Genomic DNA, 14353 nt, shown 5'->3' with positions numbered 1-14353 from the left:
CACTACTTTACTAGACTAGTGTAACGCGCTTTCCTGCGTTAGCCAAAAAAAGTTCTGTTCTGTTGTGGTGCGAGCACGCCGTCTCTGGGTCTGCAGCTCCTGCTTGCCTCGGCACGTTGCCATGGCGGTCGATTTGAGTGACGTTACCCCCAACACTGGTGGTTACTCCTTTCCCCTCATTGTACTTGTAGAAAATCTGTATGTTATAACACACACAACTCCCCCCCCCCCCCCCCGCCCTTGTTTTCTCTTTGTCGTGTCCGTCAGGTGGTTCGATAAATCGTTCTCCATCATCGTCTACAAAAACGGCAAGAACGGCCTCAACGCAGAGCACTCCTGGGCGGACGCCCCCACCGTGGCACACCTGTGGGAGGTGTGTGTGTGTGCCTGTGTGTGTGTGTCTGGCCCAATCCCAAAGTCAGCCCTGAGGGTTAAGTGCCCATCCTGTAAACCAAGGATGGGCACGAGTAGTAAATTCCAAACTCGAGTGATCGAATAATACCTCGAGGATCAATCGAGTACTCATTTAATCGAATCTATTTTAGAATGCAACGCATCTGCAGCAGGAATAGGCCTGATGATGAACGGCAATATTACCAACCGTGTGTGTGTGTGTGTGTGTGTGTGTGTGTGTGTGTGTGTGTGTGTGTGTGTGTGTGTGTGTGTGTGTGTGTGTGTGTGTGTGTGTGTGTGTGTGTGTGTGTGTGTGTGTGTGGAGTTACCGTGCTTGTTTCTGCGTGTGTGTGTGGTGTTACCGTGCTTGTTTCTGTGTGTGTGTGTGCGTGTGTGCGTGCGTCCAGCCTCACATGCCCGTCTCTCTCCCTCCAGTACACCCTGGCCACGGATGCCTTCCAGCTGGGCTACACAGAGGACGGCCACTGTAAGGGCGAGGTGGACCGCTCGCTCCCGCACCCACAGAGGCTGCTGTGGGACATTCCCTCAGAGGTGGGAGTGTGTGTCTGTGTGTGGGAGAGGGATATTGCATCCTGGTTTTTCCCCTAACCCAAATGCGTATGGGGGGCGTGGTAAAAACATTACCGTGTGACTTATTTCAGAAACGGTGATGAAATGGCCAAGATTACTATGTTGATGATCATATGACGCAATTGACCACGTTTAAAACGGATAGGGGTTCACAGGCTCTTTTTTAAAACCCTTACCTTCACTGAGCCGATCCACCGCAACTGGTGAGTCGATACAGGAGTCCACAGTTGGAGCCAGAAGTCAGCAGGCTGCCGTTGACCAGGCCCGTTCACAATAAACAGCTCCTGCTGCGCTGCGCGCCTCTCACTCTCGAGGCCTGGGCGCACACCGTGGAGTGTGAACACAGAATCCATCCTCTTTTGGTGGTAGCTCTTGGAGAAAACGACCCAGCCAGGTCCGTTGTGCGTACTTGTGTCTGCAAAGTCATAAGCCGCCAGGATGGCTGCCAAACACTTGTTAGGAACAGTGTGGACATCAACGATTTGCCGACTGCCAATTTTCGGAACAGGCTGAAAATAAATTAATTACTAATCTTGAAAATTACACACGAAAAGCCGGTGAGTTGGACAGTCTTCATGGCATGGTTGGACGCTCACATGTCACTTGACAATGTTAACAACTCTCCTGCGGGGAAATCAACCAAACCAACACTTGTCAAAGCTTGACTGAGTGAAAGGATGGCTAGATGCCAAGCGAGAGTGAATGGTTTACCACGGGAATGCCTTGGGCCACTCTTGTGGTGGAGGCTTACTTTGGTGATGACGCGAGGGCTTTTCTTTGTGTCGTATGAATGCTCAGCGATTGCGTGTGTGAGCATGTCTGGTTGTGAAATCTGGGCTCTCTGTGTCACATTATGAGGATGAAAAAAGCGTCATTTGATTTCAGCCAATCATTTTGAATTTGCTGGATACAGTTAGTTATAGGGGCCAAGTGCTGTCGTGGCAATTTCTCTATCAGATATTGCGTCTAAGACATACGAGATATTTAGTTGCAAAAAGCATGCAATACTTGTAGACAATTGGTGGTCATATATATTTGTATAAGTACGAACAAAGATACATCACAAAATGCATCAACAAACAACATAACAGGCATACACTACAATAATCAGAGGCCTCAGATGGGAGTTCGTCCTGGGTCTTACTTCATACACTAAAGGTACGCCAAGACAAGTCCACGAGTGTTCAAAGTCATTAGTTCTTATTCACTTGGGTTTGGTTCTGGAGGGGTTGTGTCCACCAATGAACCAAAAGCCAATGAACCAAAAGCCTTTGTTTACCAGTTGGTAATCGTTACAATCGAAGCTCCCCACGATGCAGTTGTTGGATACAGTTAGTTATAGGGGCCAAGTGCTATCGTGGAAATCAAGGCATGCACTACAATAATCAGAGGCCTCAGATGGGAGTTTCACATTTTAAATGACCCACAAGGAGAGTAGAAGGCAGGCAATATATATGCATCACACAAAATAGTATCAAAACCTAAGTTCATAGATAGACAAAAACGTAACAACATGCAGATTTTCCATCGCAGTATGTACAATGCGCACTGTCTCTTTAAAACACATGGCGGCCTCATGGTTGCATCATAGGGTTAAGGGTCACATGGCATGCTACTTTATGGATGCGTTAATATATATATATATAATATATTAGTGGGCCCCTAACACAGTATTTGAAGACGTTCCCGAAATTCAGCCGTGCTGCAGAATTACAGCCACTACGAGCCAGTCGCACATTGAGCTTCCCCCAAACGCACCGTTTCGGTGTCTCTAGCTTTAATGCAAATGAGGAAGAGAGAGGCGGGTCAAGGAGGAGCGTGGGGGTGTGGCCCTGAGCAGCTTTTGGCCAGTGGGGCGAGTCTGAGCTTAGTTTTTTTAAAGGCAGAGAAGGATACCTAGTACTTGTTTTACACTTTCCACGCCATTTCTAGCTACTTGGGGACCATATTCGGGCTAGGGAAACTCCTATTAATGTTAGAACACCTCATAAAGTGAGTTTCTCATGCCATGGGATCTTTTAAGACTTTCAACCTCTGGCATAATGCCATGAAATGCCGCTCGTGTGTGTGTTTTATTTATCAGGGCTAATGATCTCGCTCCTAATAAAGCGGATATGTTTGAGTGCCATATAATGAAGCAATTAAGCTTTAACAATGCCTATGGGATCTTTCCAGGATTCTGACTGCGGTAGAGTCTATCGTGCAGAAACCAGATTCGGCCCCAAGGATTGTCCAAGATAAACAACGATCTGCCTTAGTTTTGTACACTATCGTGTGTTCTTGTCCTCAGCCAAGCCCCACAGTGCAGGCTCGCTCGGAATGCTGCAACTGTTCCTGACCCAACAAGTCTTTTATGTGGTTGAGACGATTGCACAACTTGATGAACCGCCAAACCGCTCCTAGATGAAGGGAGATCGCCTGCTCTGTTTGGGAAATGACAGGAAATGGGAGTGAACGGTTGGTTTTCAGGTAACGATATCGGCTGCAGCCAGACTCAAGACGGGAGTGTAAAACTGAGTCATGAGTCCTACACCAGGTGGATCTACCCTGAACCACATCCGACCGTCACACAACGGGGATCCAGGATACCGCCCGCTCGGAGTACCATAGGTTTAATAATATGGGGTCACCTGAGACATGTGTTTACTGAGGCACCCTCTTAGGTACAGCCCATTGACTACACTCGGCCAGATGCTGACATCCGAAATCGTAACCAACAGAGAAAGGAGTGCTTTCAGACAGACAAATGCATAGACACTCCATCAATCATGTTTAGAATATAGTGTGTGTGTGTGTGTGTGTGTGTGTGTGTGTGTGTGTGTGTGTGTGTGTGTGTGTGTGTGTGTGTGTGTGTGTGTGTGTGTGTGTGTGTGTGTGTGTGTGTGTGTGTGTGTGTGTGTGGCAGGCAATATCCTGTGCAAGGTTTTGAAGAGGTGTCCCTGCCCATTGACTAGAGACAATAAATAAGCTCTCTCTCGCTCTCTCTCTGTCTCTCTCCCTCTTCCTTAATGTATCTCTCCTCTCTCTCTTAATGTCTCTCTCTCTCTCTCTTTGTCTCTCTGTTTCTCTCCCTGTCCCTGTCTCTCTCTCTTAATGTCTCTCTCTCTCTCTCCGTCACTCTCTCTTAATGTCTCTCTCTCTTAATTTCTCTCTCTGTCTCTGTCTCTCTGTCTCTGTCTCTCCCTGTCTCTCTGTCTCTCTCTCTTAATGTCTCTGTCTCTCTCTCTCTCTCTGTCTCTCTGTCTCTCTGTCTCTCTGTCTCTCTCCCTGTCTCAGGTCCAGGCTCAGGTGTCCAGCTCTCTGGCGGTGGCGCAGCAGCTGGCGGACGATGTGGACTGCCACGTCTTCCCCTTCAGGGACTTTGGGAAGGGCCGCATCAAGAAGCTCCGCATCAGCCCGGACGCCTTCATCCAGCTGAGCCTACAGCTGGCCTACTACAGGGTGAGTGAGGCCTACTACAGGGTGAGTGAGGCCTACTACAGGGTGAGTGAGGCCTACTACAGGGTGAGTGAGGCCTACGACAGGGTGAGTGAGGCCTACTACAGTGTGAGTGAGGCCTACTACAGGGTGAGTGAGGCCTACGACAGGGTGAGTGAGGCCTACGACAGGGTGAGTGAGGCCTACGACAGGGTGAGTGAGGCCTACTACAGTGTGAGTGAGGCCTACGACAGGGTGAGTGAGGCCTACTACAGTGTGAGTGAGGCCTACGACAGGGTGAGTGAGGCCTACGACAGGGTGAGTGAGGCCTACGACAGGGTGAGTGAGGCCTACGACAGGGTGAGTGAGGCCTACGACAGGGTGACTGAGGCCTACGACGGGGTGAGTGAGGCCTACGACGGGGTGAGTGAGGCCTACGACGGGATGAGTGAGGCCTACGACGGGGTGAGTGAGGCCTACGACAGGGTGAGTGAGGCCTACGACGGGTTGAGTGAGGCCTACGACGGGGTGAGTGAGGCCTACGACAGGGTGAGTGAGGCCTACGACGGGATGAGTGAGGCCTACGACGGGGTGAGTGAGGCCTACGACGGGGTGAGTGAGGCCTACGACGGGGTGAGTGAGGCCTACGACGGGGTGAGTGAGGCCTACGACGGGGTGAGTGAGGCCTACTACAGGGTGAGTGAGGCCTACCACAGGGTGAGTGAGGCCTACCACAGGGTGAGTGAGGCCTACCACAGGGTGAGTGAGGCCTACCACAGGGTGAGTGAGGCCTACCACAGGGTGAGTGAGGCCTACTACAGGGGGAGGTCTACACGCCGGGCAACACCATGGCGAACCTGTTTTCAAGTCATACTTCTGTACACACACACACACACACACACACACACACACACACACACACACACACACACACACACACACACACACACACACAACATCTGGGAATAACGGATTGCAAATTATAAAGTGCACCCCCTTTGCAAAGGACAGCTGGTGCTCCTGCTATGTTTCTGCATATTATAGGAGTGTATCACACTTTTCAAGTTTCAAGTCATGCAATTAAAAGATTTCAATGTTTATTAGCATCTAAGCTAAGCTAGTGGTAGCCTGCAGCTGAGAAGGTGCTAACGCACAGGGTGTCCGCACGGTAGTAAAAGGTAGTAAAAAAAAAAATCAAAAATGAAGGCTAAAGGTAACAAACGCAATTTGACTTGTAGTAAATCTTTCACCACCACCTCAATATAAATTGAAGGTTCCATTTTTTGCATAATATTTGTGTTTACATGTTTGAACTTCTAGCCTAAATAATACCGTATACGGTGCTAACAGGACCTGCTGTTAGAGTTGGCGTCGCTGGTTGCTATAGCGACGGCGGCAACATTTTCCGCCTTTTCCCCTCAGAGTTCTGTACGGCTGAGTTTCTAGCTCCATGAGAGAATGGATAAATGCAAGTTTTCACAAACGTGGGTTGACGACACGACATTTAAAGACTGGCTGAATCCCGTGATGGGAAATGGCCCAGAAGCTTTTTGCTCGTTGTGCAAAAAAAACGATCAATGTGACAAGGAACGGCATTAAAGCGATTAAATCGCACAACGCTTCGAGCATTCACCAGCAGCGGCTTCGTGCAAAGGGGGAGCAGCTCTCTATTAGAGGTCTGCGCGGGACACAATATTCAGTCCCGCTCCCGCCTTGTACAGTACCGCTCCCGCAAAGAACTGTAATTTTTAGTCCCGCTCCCGCCCGCATCTATGATATTATATCCCGCTCCCGCTCGCAAATGCCCGCAAGGATGGATGTTCACTTTCTGTCTCAGGGAAGGCCTGTCCATTGGCTTGGAAAAAACGAGCGTGCACGTAATTCCGTAGGCTACCAGTATTGTTAACATATTTATTGGTAAGCCTGCATGTTTTCAACCATACAAAACATTAAATAGGCCTCAGTGACGGAAAGCTGCCAACTGACAGCTGCTGCTTCGATCATGAAGGAAAAGTTGTCGGAAAATTAGGTTTTGCTTATGGATGAGGGCTTCATGATAATTTGTAGATTTTACTTCACCCTCATATTGATTTGCGGGAGTGCAGTGTATCATCCCGCCCGCCCGCCCCCGCAAATGCACCTCCATCCTCCTGCCCGCACCCGCAATGAGCTTTCATTTGTCCCGCGTCCCGCAGGAGTGCAGACCTCTACTCTCTATGTCGTTGTTCTGCGGCTCTAGCATTAGCAGCACTAGGGCTACAGGGATCGCGGCAGTGTCACATTTATACTAGTGCTGTCAGTTAAACGCGTTATTAACGGCGTGTACGCAAACCAATTTTAACAGCGTTAATTTTTTTATCGCGCGATTAACGCTATTTATTTATATCTTTTTTTCTTTTCTTTTTTTTCTTTGCCTCAAAACAAAGAAGCAGTAGCCTGACTGCTATGTTCAAGGCAGTATGTTTGTATGTTCATCGTTTAATTGCACTATAGGCTTTTTTTTATCAGTTTCGATCAGTATATGCAAATGTTGTTATCAATAAAAAAACATTTGCACAAGGCAAGCCGATGCACTGCTCCATGTTGATAAGAGCATTAAAATGAGAAAAATTAATGGGACAAAGAAATCAAGGAATATTTATCTCATCTCATCTTCATCCGCTTATCCGGGGTCGGGTCGCGGGGGGAGCAGCTCAAGCAGGGGGCCCCAGACTTCCCTTTCCTGGGCCACATTGACCAGCTCTGACGGGGGGATCCCGAGGCGTCCCAAGGCCAGTGTTGAGATATAATCTCTCCACCTAGTCCTGGGTCTTCCCCGAGGTCTCCTCCCCACTGGACGTGCCTGCAACACCTCCCAAGGGAGGCGCCCAGTGGGCATCCTTGGCAGATGCCCGAACCACCTCAGCTGACTCCTTTCTAAGTAAAGGAGCAGTGGCTCTAATCCGAGTTCCTCACGGATGGCTGAGCTTCTCACCCTATCCCTAAGGGAGACACCAGCCACCCTTCTGAGAAAACTCATCATCACCCAACCTTCATGACCATAGGTGAGGATAGGAACGAAGATCGACCGGTAGATCGAGAGCTTTGCCTTGCGGCTCAGCTCTCTTTTCGTAACAACGGTGCGGTAAAGCGAACGCAATACCGCCCCCGCTGCTCCGATTCTCCGGCCAATCTCACGCTCCATCGTATCCTCACTCGCGAACAAGACCCTGAGGTACTTGAACTCCTTCACTTGGGCTAAGGACTCATTTCCTACCCGGAGTAAGCAATCCAGCGGTTTCCTGCTAAGAGTCATGGCCTCAGATTTAGCGGTGCTGATCCTCATCCCATCCGCTTCACACTCGGCTGCCAGCCGGGATATTTAGTGTAGAAAAAAAATTGCGATTAATCGTGAGTTAACTATGACATTAATGCGATTAATCGCGATTAAATATATTAATCGCGATTACATATTTTAATCGCTTGACAGCACTAATTTATACCTTGTAGTAAGTGCTGCTTTGCATACCCCCCGCCCCGCTGCTTGATGTCATGTTGGTAGTAAAAAATATTGTGGAGGCAATAAAAATGGTAGTAAAAGGTAGTAAATTCATCTTACCCTGACGCAGCCCCGCCCCGCTGATCGATGGACCAATCAGTGGTCGGCCACACCTGGGCGGATGTCACATGGTGTCGTGTTGCTCGTGTAGTAGAATCCATAAACAAATTATCTTTCACCTCAACTAGCTAAACGCATGAGGAATCGGAGAGTCCGGATCAAGTATTGATGGAGAACTTATTGTAAACCCGCAAACGAGAAACAACAAAGCCGAGGGAGGTTTGCAAAGACACTCCAGAATGATTCTCGTCCTGCTCCTTATATTCCCAATACTTACATAATATGAGGTCAGACTTGCATAAAATGTTGATTTGCACACCATATTTTTCCAGGTCCTAGCTTTACCCTTGACCATTCATTAACCATTATGCATACAGAACGATGGTGTACATGTGAGCTTTACCCTTTTAAAAGCACACAAGATAGGACCGGATTGAACTTGCTCCCTGGCGCCATGTCAAACCTAACTTATAGGGGAGAGGCGATCAGCTCCCTTCCACCGTTAAAGTATCTATATGTTATATAGGCCTAATAATAATCATAGTTTACCATAAAATGTAGGGTTAATTTCTTCCATGCTCGGACGCTCGGACCCCAGGAAGCCCTGACCCCTGGCCGGGTTGCTTACGTGATGCAGTCCCACGAGAATGCACGGACTTTAACCCAAGCGCTCCAACCCACACCGTGCACATGTGAAGGGAAGCAGGCCTCCTCTAACCCCGCTCTCTCTCTATCTCCCCCTCTGTCGCCGACGCAGGACCGCGGGGGCTTCTGCCTGACCTACGAGGCGTCCATGACCCGCCTGTTCCGGGAGGGACGCACCGAGACGGTCCGATCCTGCTCCAACGAGAGCTGTGACTTCGTGAAGGCCCTGGCTGGAGGAGAGGTACATCAGTTTTCCATGTCGGTTTTGTGTAAGAGACGTCTTTTGGGGTTCGATTTTTAATTGAAGTGTCTGCCTCTGGTTGTGATGTGGAATCCATCCGTTCGGATGAGATCGGCCCCTCTTTTGAACCCCCGCCTCATTAAAAAGCCAGTATTACACGCCGCTGGCCAATGAGGTTGGTAACCTAGACCCAGTTAAGCTTAACTGCCATGCTTCTTTTGTTTTAGTAACACGCAACCATCTAGTTTTACTCACAACTACGATGATTAGGTGAGGAACAATTTCGCTTGCCTTTTTTTTTATTAACGTGCGTTGTCATGGCGCCGCGGCTGGCGGCCACAGTACTTCACTCCGTGGTGCTTTGTTTGTTTTTGTGAGCTTATTATGCTTTCACCAGTAACTTTTGCCAGATGGGAACTCAAGTTTAATCCTGGTGGGAGGCACATCGGTTCTCCATGGGATATGCCGTAGTCGCAAATATGAGCAGGAGCGCGGGTGAAATTGAGGAAACGGGGGACTACGCAGCTCTTTTCCAGCCATGCACCTGGAAAATGTCCGGTCCCTGGCAAACAAGGTGGATGAGCAGCTGCTGCTTCTCAATCACACCAACTCAGACTTTTACAGATCCGCTGCCCTGTGTTTCACTGAAACCCGGCGCTGTGAACACATCCCGGAAAGCGCACTTTAGCCGCCCGGTTTATAACTCATCCGGGCGGACCGCAACACATCTGCTTCTACTTCTACTGCTTCTAAAACTGCTGAAAAAGACTGATGGCCTTCACTTAGAGTCTCTCGTGATAAACTGTAAACCCTTCTATTCTCCCCGGGAGTACTCCTCGTATGTTATGGTTGGTATTTACAGGCCCACCAGATAACCGACGCAGAGAAAAAACACCTGGACTCGCTCGTCATTATTATTGGGGATTTTAACAACGTCAAACTCAACCAGGAACTGCCTAAATACAGACAGCATATCGAGATTCCCACCAGAGACAAAAACACACTTGAACACTGTTACACAGTGTCTGCTTCATCCCAACCTACAGGCAGAAACTAAAAACTTCTAAACCGGTGGCAAAGACGTTAAAGAAATGGAAAAGGGAATCAAAGCTGGAGTTGCAGGCTTGCTTCGACTGCACCAACTGGAGCGTTTTTGAAGCTGCAGCTACAGACCTACGACCTCACGGACACTGTAACATCTTACATCCGTTTTTGCGAGGACCTCTTGTGTGCAGACCAAGACCTTCTGCACATACAACAACAGCAAACCTTGGTTCACTCCTAATCTTAGGAAGATGCGTCAAAGCCAAAGAGGAGACCCATATAAGTGGGGACCGGGACCTATATAAGCAGGCCAGGAACAAGTTGACAAAGGAGATCAAGGTAGCCGAAAGAAGCTACTTCCCCCCCACCCTGCAGAAAATCCCAGTCTGGCGGACGACCTGAATGACTTTTACTGCAGGTTTGAAAAGCACCCATTCTCACACCCCTCACGCACAAAAGGCTTTCCCTCATCACCCAACCCCCTCCTCCCAACCGGTGCTAAATATCCGCGAGAAGGATGTGTGCCGGCTCTTTCAAAGACGGAAGATCAAGAAGGCTCCAGGACCTGATGGTGTGCAAGTCTGAGCTGGCGCCCATCTTCACGCGGGTCTTTAACTGGTCCCTGGCACTGTGTGAAGTGCCCTCCTGCTTTAAGTGCTCCACCATCATCCCAGTCGCCAAAAAACCCTCCATCACAGGACTAAATGACTACAGGCCTGTCGCCCTGACGTCTGTGGTCATGAAATCCTTTGAGAGACTGGTGTTGAGCCACCTGAAGGACATCATAGGACCCCTGCTGGACCCCCTGCAGTTTGCCTACAGGGGCAAACAGGTCGGCGGATGATGCTGTCAACATGGGACTGCAATACATACTGCACCACCTCGACTACCCAGGGACGTATGCCAGGATCCTGTTTGTGGACTTCAACACCATCGTCTCTGAAATCCTACATCAGAAGCTCACCCAGTTCGAAGTGCCTGTCACCGACTGTCTGTGGATCATCAGCTTCCTGATTGACAGGCAGCAGCATGTCAGACTGGGGAGCATCTCATCCAAAACCCGGTCCATCAGCACTGGCGCCCCACAGGGGTGTGTCCTCTCCCCGCTGCTCTTCTCCATCTACTCTAATGACCGCACCTCAAAGAACCTCAAAGAACCACCTGATGACACCACCGTCATTGGTTTGATCCAGGATGGTGATGAGTCTGCTTACAGACAGGAGGTGGACCAGCTGGTCCAATGGTGCAGTCAGCACCACCTGGTGTAAATCCACAAGAATACTGTGGATATGACAGTGGACTTTCAGAGAAGTCCCCCCCCCCCCCCCCCCCTCACCATCCAGAACGACACAGTGTCCACTGTCGATCCCCTTAGGTTCCTGGGTACAAACATTTAACAGGACCTAAAATGGTGTCCCCACATTTACTCTGTCCAGACAAAGGCCCAGCAGAGTTTATACTTCCTTCGACAACTAAGGAAGTTTAATCTGCCTAAAGAGCTGCTGACCCCCTACTACTCAGCCATCATACAGTCTGTCATCTGCACCTCGATCACTGTCTGGTTTGGGTCAGCCACCGAACGGGACAGGGCCAGACTGCAACGGACAATACGGGCTGCGGAGAAGATCAGCTGACCTTCCCACCATCGAGGACCTGTACCAGTCTAGGATCAGGAAAAGGGCAGCAGAAATCCCCCTCGATCCCATCCTGGTCACAAAATGACCAGGATGGGAGGGAATTTTTAATTCCTATATTGTTGTTAATATATTGCCATTGTACTGAACTGCATTGCACTGTATTTATATTTATATTGAAATCCTGAATCTCTGACTGTATAGTGACTGCTCTGATATCGCACCATTTCTTCCCCTTATATTGTATTGTTATACTGTATCAGTATATTTAGATTCTGTACTGTTTTCTATTTTGTGTTTTCTTTTTTATATATTAACAATAGGTTAAGTGTTGAGTGTTGTACTTTGAGAGCAAAGGGTTAACCGAAGTCAAATTCCGTGTTTGTTACGCAAACCTGGCCAAAAAGCTGAATCTGAATCTGAATTTGGCTTAACGAAAGGTCTCATAGAATCGTGTCTAGTCCAGAAAGTCCACAGAAATGTCTGTTTTCCTAACTGGTTGCGTACTGGTTGCGTACTGGTTGCGTCAATGGACCTCTCGAGAATAACGCTCACGGGCCACGACACCAATCGATGTGCTTTTTAATTAACAGTTTTGTGGCAAGAAGTCACCCATCCACTGTGTGCTGTGGTCCCACAGGAGGAGGAGCATTGCAGACAGCTGTTCCGACGGGCTGCCGAGAAGCATCAGAACCTCTACCGACTGGCTATGACGGGCGACGGCATCGACAGACACCTCTTCTGTCTGTATGTGGTGTCCAAGTACCTTGGTGTGGACTCCCCCTTCCTCAAAGAGGTGAGCTTGAAAAAAGTGATCCATTTTTTTGATGAGGCGTTGGATCAGTGGAATCCTTTCATTCCTTAATCATGCCGACTTCCATATACCGAACGTCATATTGTGTTTGAATGTGATCTCGGAATAAGACTCGGGGTTGGGGTGCGAGTTTATGAAACAACGTTTGAACATTGCCGTGATACATGACTCACCTTTTGACCCCTTTCTCTTTCTCTTTCTCTTTCTCTTTCTTTCCCTCTCCCCCTCTGGTCTGACTCTGGGCCAGGTTCTTTCCGAGCCCTGGCGTCTCTCCACTAGCCAGACCCCCCTGCAGCAGATGGAGCTTTTTGACCTCAAAAACAACCCTGAGTTCATATCCCTGGGCGGAGGCTTCGGACCCGTGAGTCTCTCTCCCTCTCACTCACACACTCACACTCACACGCACAGCGAACACACACAGGAGGTCATCAGGACTTTCGTTATTGGTAGAAGGCAGTCATGAATATCAATATTCTCTTTGGCAATAACATGTGAGGGGTTCTGCCATTGTTCGTGTTCTTTGGTAGGAAATGGCGACAGGCCGCTACCTTGCAGCCCAGGGACCACCCAATGGCCCTCTTTCTCCTTTTCTTTTTAGAAAGTTGATGAAGCCTGTTTAAAAGCACAGAAGGGCTGTATGTTTTGACTCTAGCCGTGTGATAATGAACTCCTTCCAGGAGTTATGTCCCACGGTGCATATACAGGATCTGGAGCGTGTGATGGCCACCACTGCTTTAGATCACGTGGTGGATAAAGGTGGTGCTTAGCCTTGCGCTTAACGTTCAAATCCTGTTGTTCACACACTACTACATTCTTCAGGTTAGGTGAAGTGTAGCATTTCCGCGCCAGCTAGTTATAGTGACGGGGGCTCCTGTGTTTTGTTTGTCATTGATCCTCACACTCACTCTCACTGAGTGACAATTTTTTTTTGTTGCCACTCAAACATACTCATGAATCATTTGCTCATGAGTATGTTTGGATGAGAGGGGAAGGGGAGAGCAGAAAGATTAACCGTATTCCCACACATTACATACTTGTGGATCGAAAGTTTTTATAATCACTTGACGTGGTAATTTCCGTCCATTTTTAAAGTATTTGGTGGAATCTCCTAATCAAAGGCACCTCCAGATCATTGATAGAGGTGTGTGTGTGTGTGTGTGTGTGTGTGTGTGTGTGTGTGTGCGTGTGCGCGTGCGTGCGTGCGTGCCAGGTTGCGGACGATGGCTACGGAGTGTCCTACATCATCGTGGGGGAGGACATGATCAACTTCCACGTGTCCTCAAAGCACTCTTGCAGTGGAACCGTGAGTCTCACACACAAGCACACACACACACACACACACACACCGTCTATGCCCCCCTTAGCAAACTGTCCAGTAATGCATGATGGGGTCATGTTGAGGACGTTGCGCCCGTCCGTTTGGTGAAGCCGTCTCCAGCGTAGTATCCCCAGTATCGCCAAAACTAGCATCCAGCAAAACAGGATGGAAATGAATCAACCAAACCAGTCTGCAGGGGAGAGGCCAGGCATGACATTTTTGATCTGCCCATGCTGACAGTATCAAAAAATAACATGGAAGGGCCAACTTAAATAGATGGGGGGGGGGGGACCACTCTGTGAACTGGATAACAAAGCCGGAGATCACCCCGGGGACAAGATCACCAGGACGGGGGGAGTGGAGGAAACGTGGCCCTTGGACGGTCTCACGGAGGGTCACCCCGGAGGGTCACCCCCCGGGGTGAGGGTCCGGGGCGGGGGGCGCCGACGTCAGTCCTGCTCACTGGTCGGAGTGAAGAGGTGTCTCAGAGTTGTAGCGTACTACAGGCCCATCGCTAAATGCAACAACTGCGTTCTTGTGCAGGGACCGTGCACGCAGAGTATGGCTGGAGTTCTCTACGCATTTATTCACATTTATTGGTTTGTTTCTAATGCTAAAGCAGTAAAACGGGGGGATGACTGTTTGGATCAAAGCGCAC

General features: G+C 49.1%; 1 protein-coding gene and 1 long non-coding RNA gene across 8 annotated transcripts in view; one reads left to right on the top strand and one right to left on the bottom strand.

Annotated features, from left to right (window-relative positions):
• cpt1a2b (carnitine palmitoyltransferase 1A2b) overlaps nucleotides 1-14353 on the top strand; it is a 60736-nt gene that overhangs the window by 15710 nt on the left and 30673 nt on the right. For 5 of the 6 annotated variants that reach the window (XR_003979358.1, XR_003979356.1, XR_003979355.1 and 2 more), the window contains exons 12-18: nucleotides 268-373; nucleotides 829-945; nucleotides 4261-4425; nucleotides 8757-8885; nucleotides 12204-12359; nucleotides 12625-12738; nucleotides 13588-13680. Coding sequence is in view for 2 of the 6 variants with exons in the window: in XM_030376879.1 (XP_030232739.1) it covers nucleotides 268-373; nucleotides 829-945; nucleotides 4261-4425; nucleotides 8757-8885; nucleotides 12204-12359; nucleotides 12625-12738; nucleotides 13588-13680 (880 nt within the window). In the remaining 4 variants the exon portion in view is untranslated. Of the gene's footprint in view, nucleotides 1-267; nucleotides 374-828; nucleotides 946-4260; nucleotides 4426-8756; nucleotides 8914-12203; nucleotides 12360-12624; nucleotides 12739-13587; nucleotides 13681-14353 lie in introns of those variants that run through there. The other variant, XM_030376887.1, reaches the window with a different exon arrangement.
• Nucleotides 819-8238, bottom strand: LOC115558629 (uncharacterized). 2 transcript variants are annotated; one of them, XR_003979363.1, is made up of 3 exons: nucleotides 8000-8238; nucleotides 1161-1426; nucleotides 819-959 (listed from the first exon to the last, which is right to left on the bottom strand). It is a non-coding gene; the product is annotated as an uncharacterized LOC115558629 (long non-coding RNA). The 2 variants fall into 2 exon arrangements; XR_003979362.1 differs by having other exon boundaries at nucleotides 1161-1399.

Source organism: Gadus morhua, chromosome 2 (genome assembly GCF_902167405.1).
Source record: "Gadus morhua chromosome 2, gadMor3.0, whole genome shotgun sequence".
Lineage (NCBI taxonomy): Eukaryota > Metazoa > Chordata > Actinopteri > Gadiformes > Gadidae > Gadus > Gadus morhua.
This window is presented reverse-complemented; position numbering and strand designations above follow the sequence as displayed.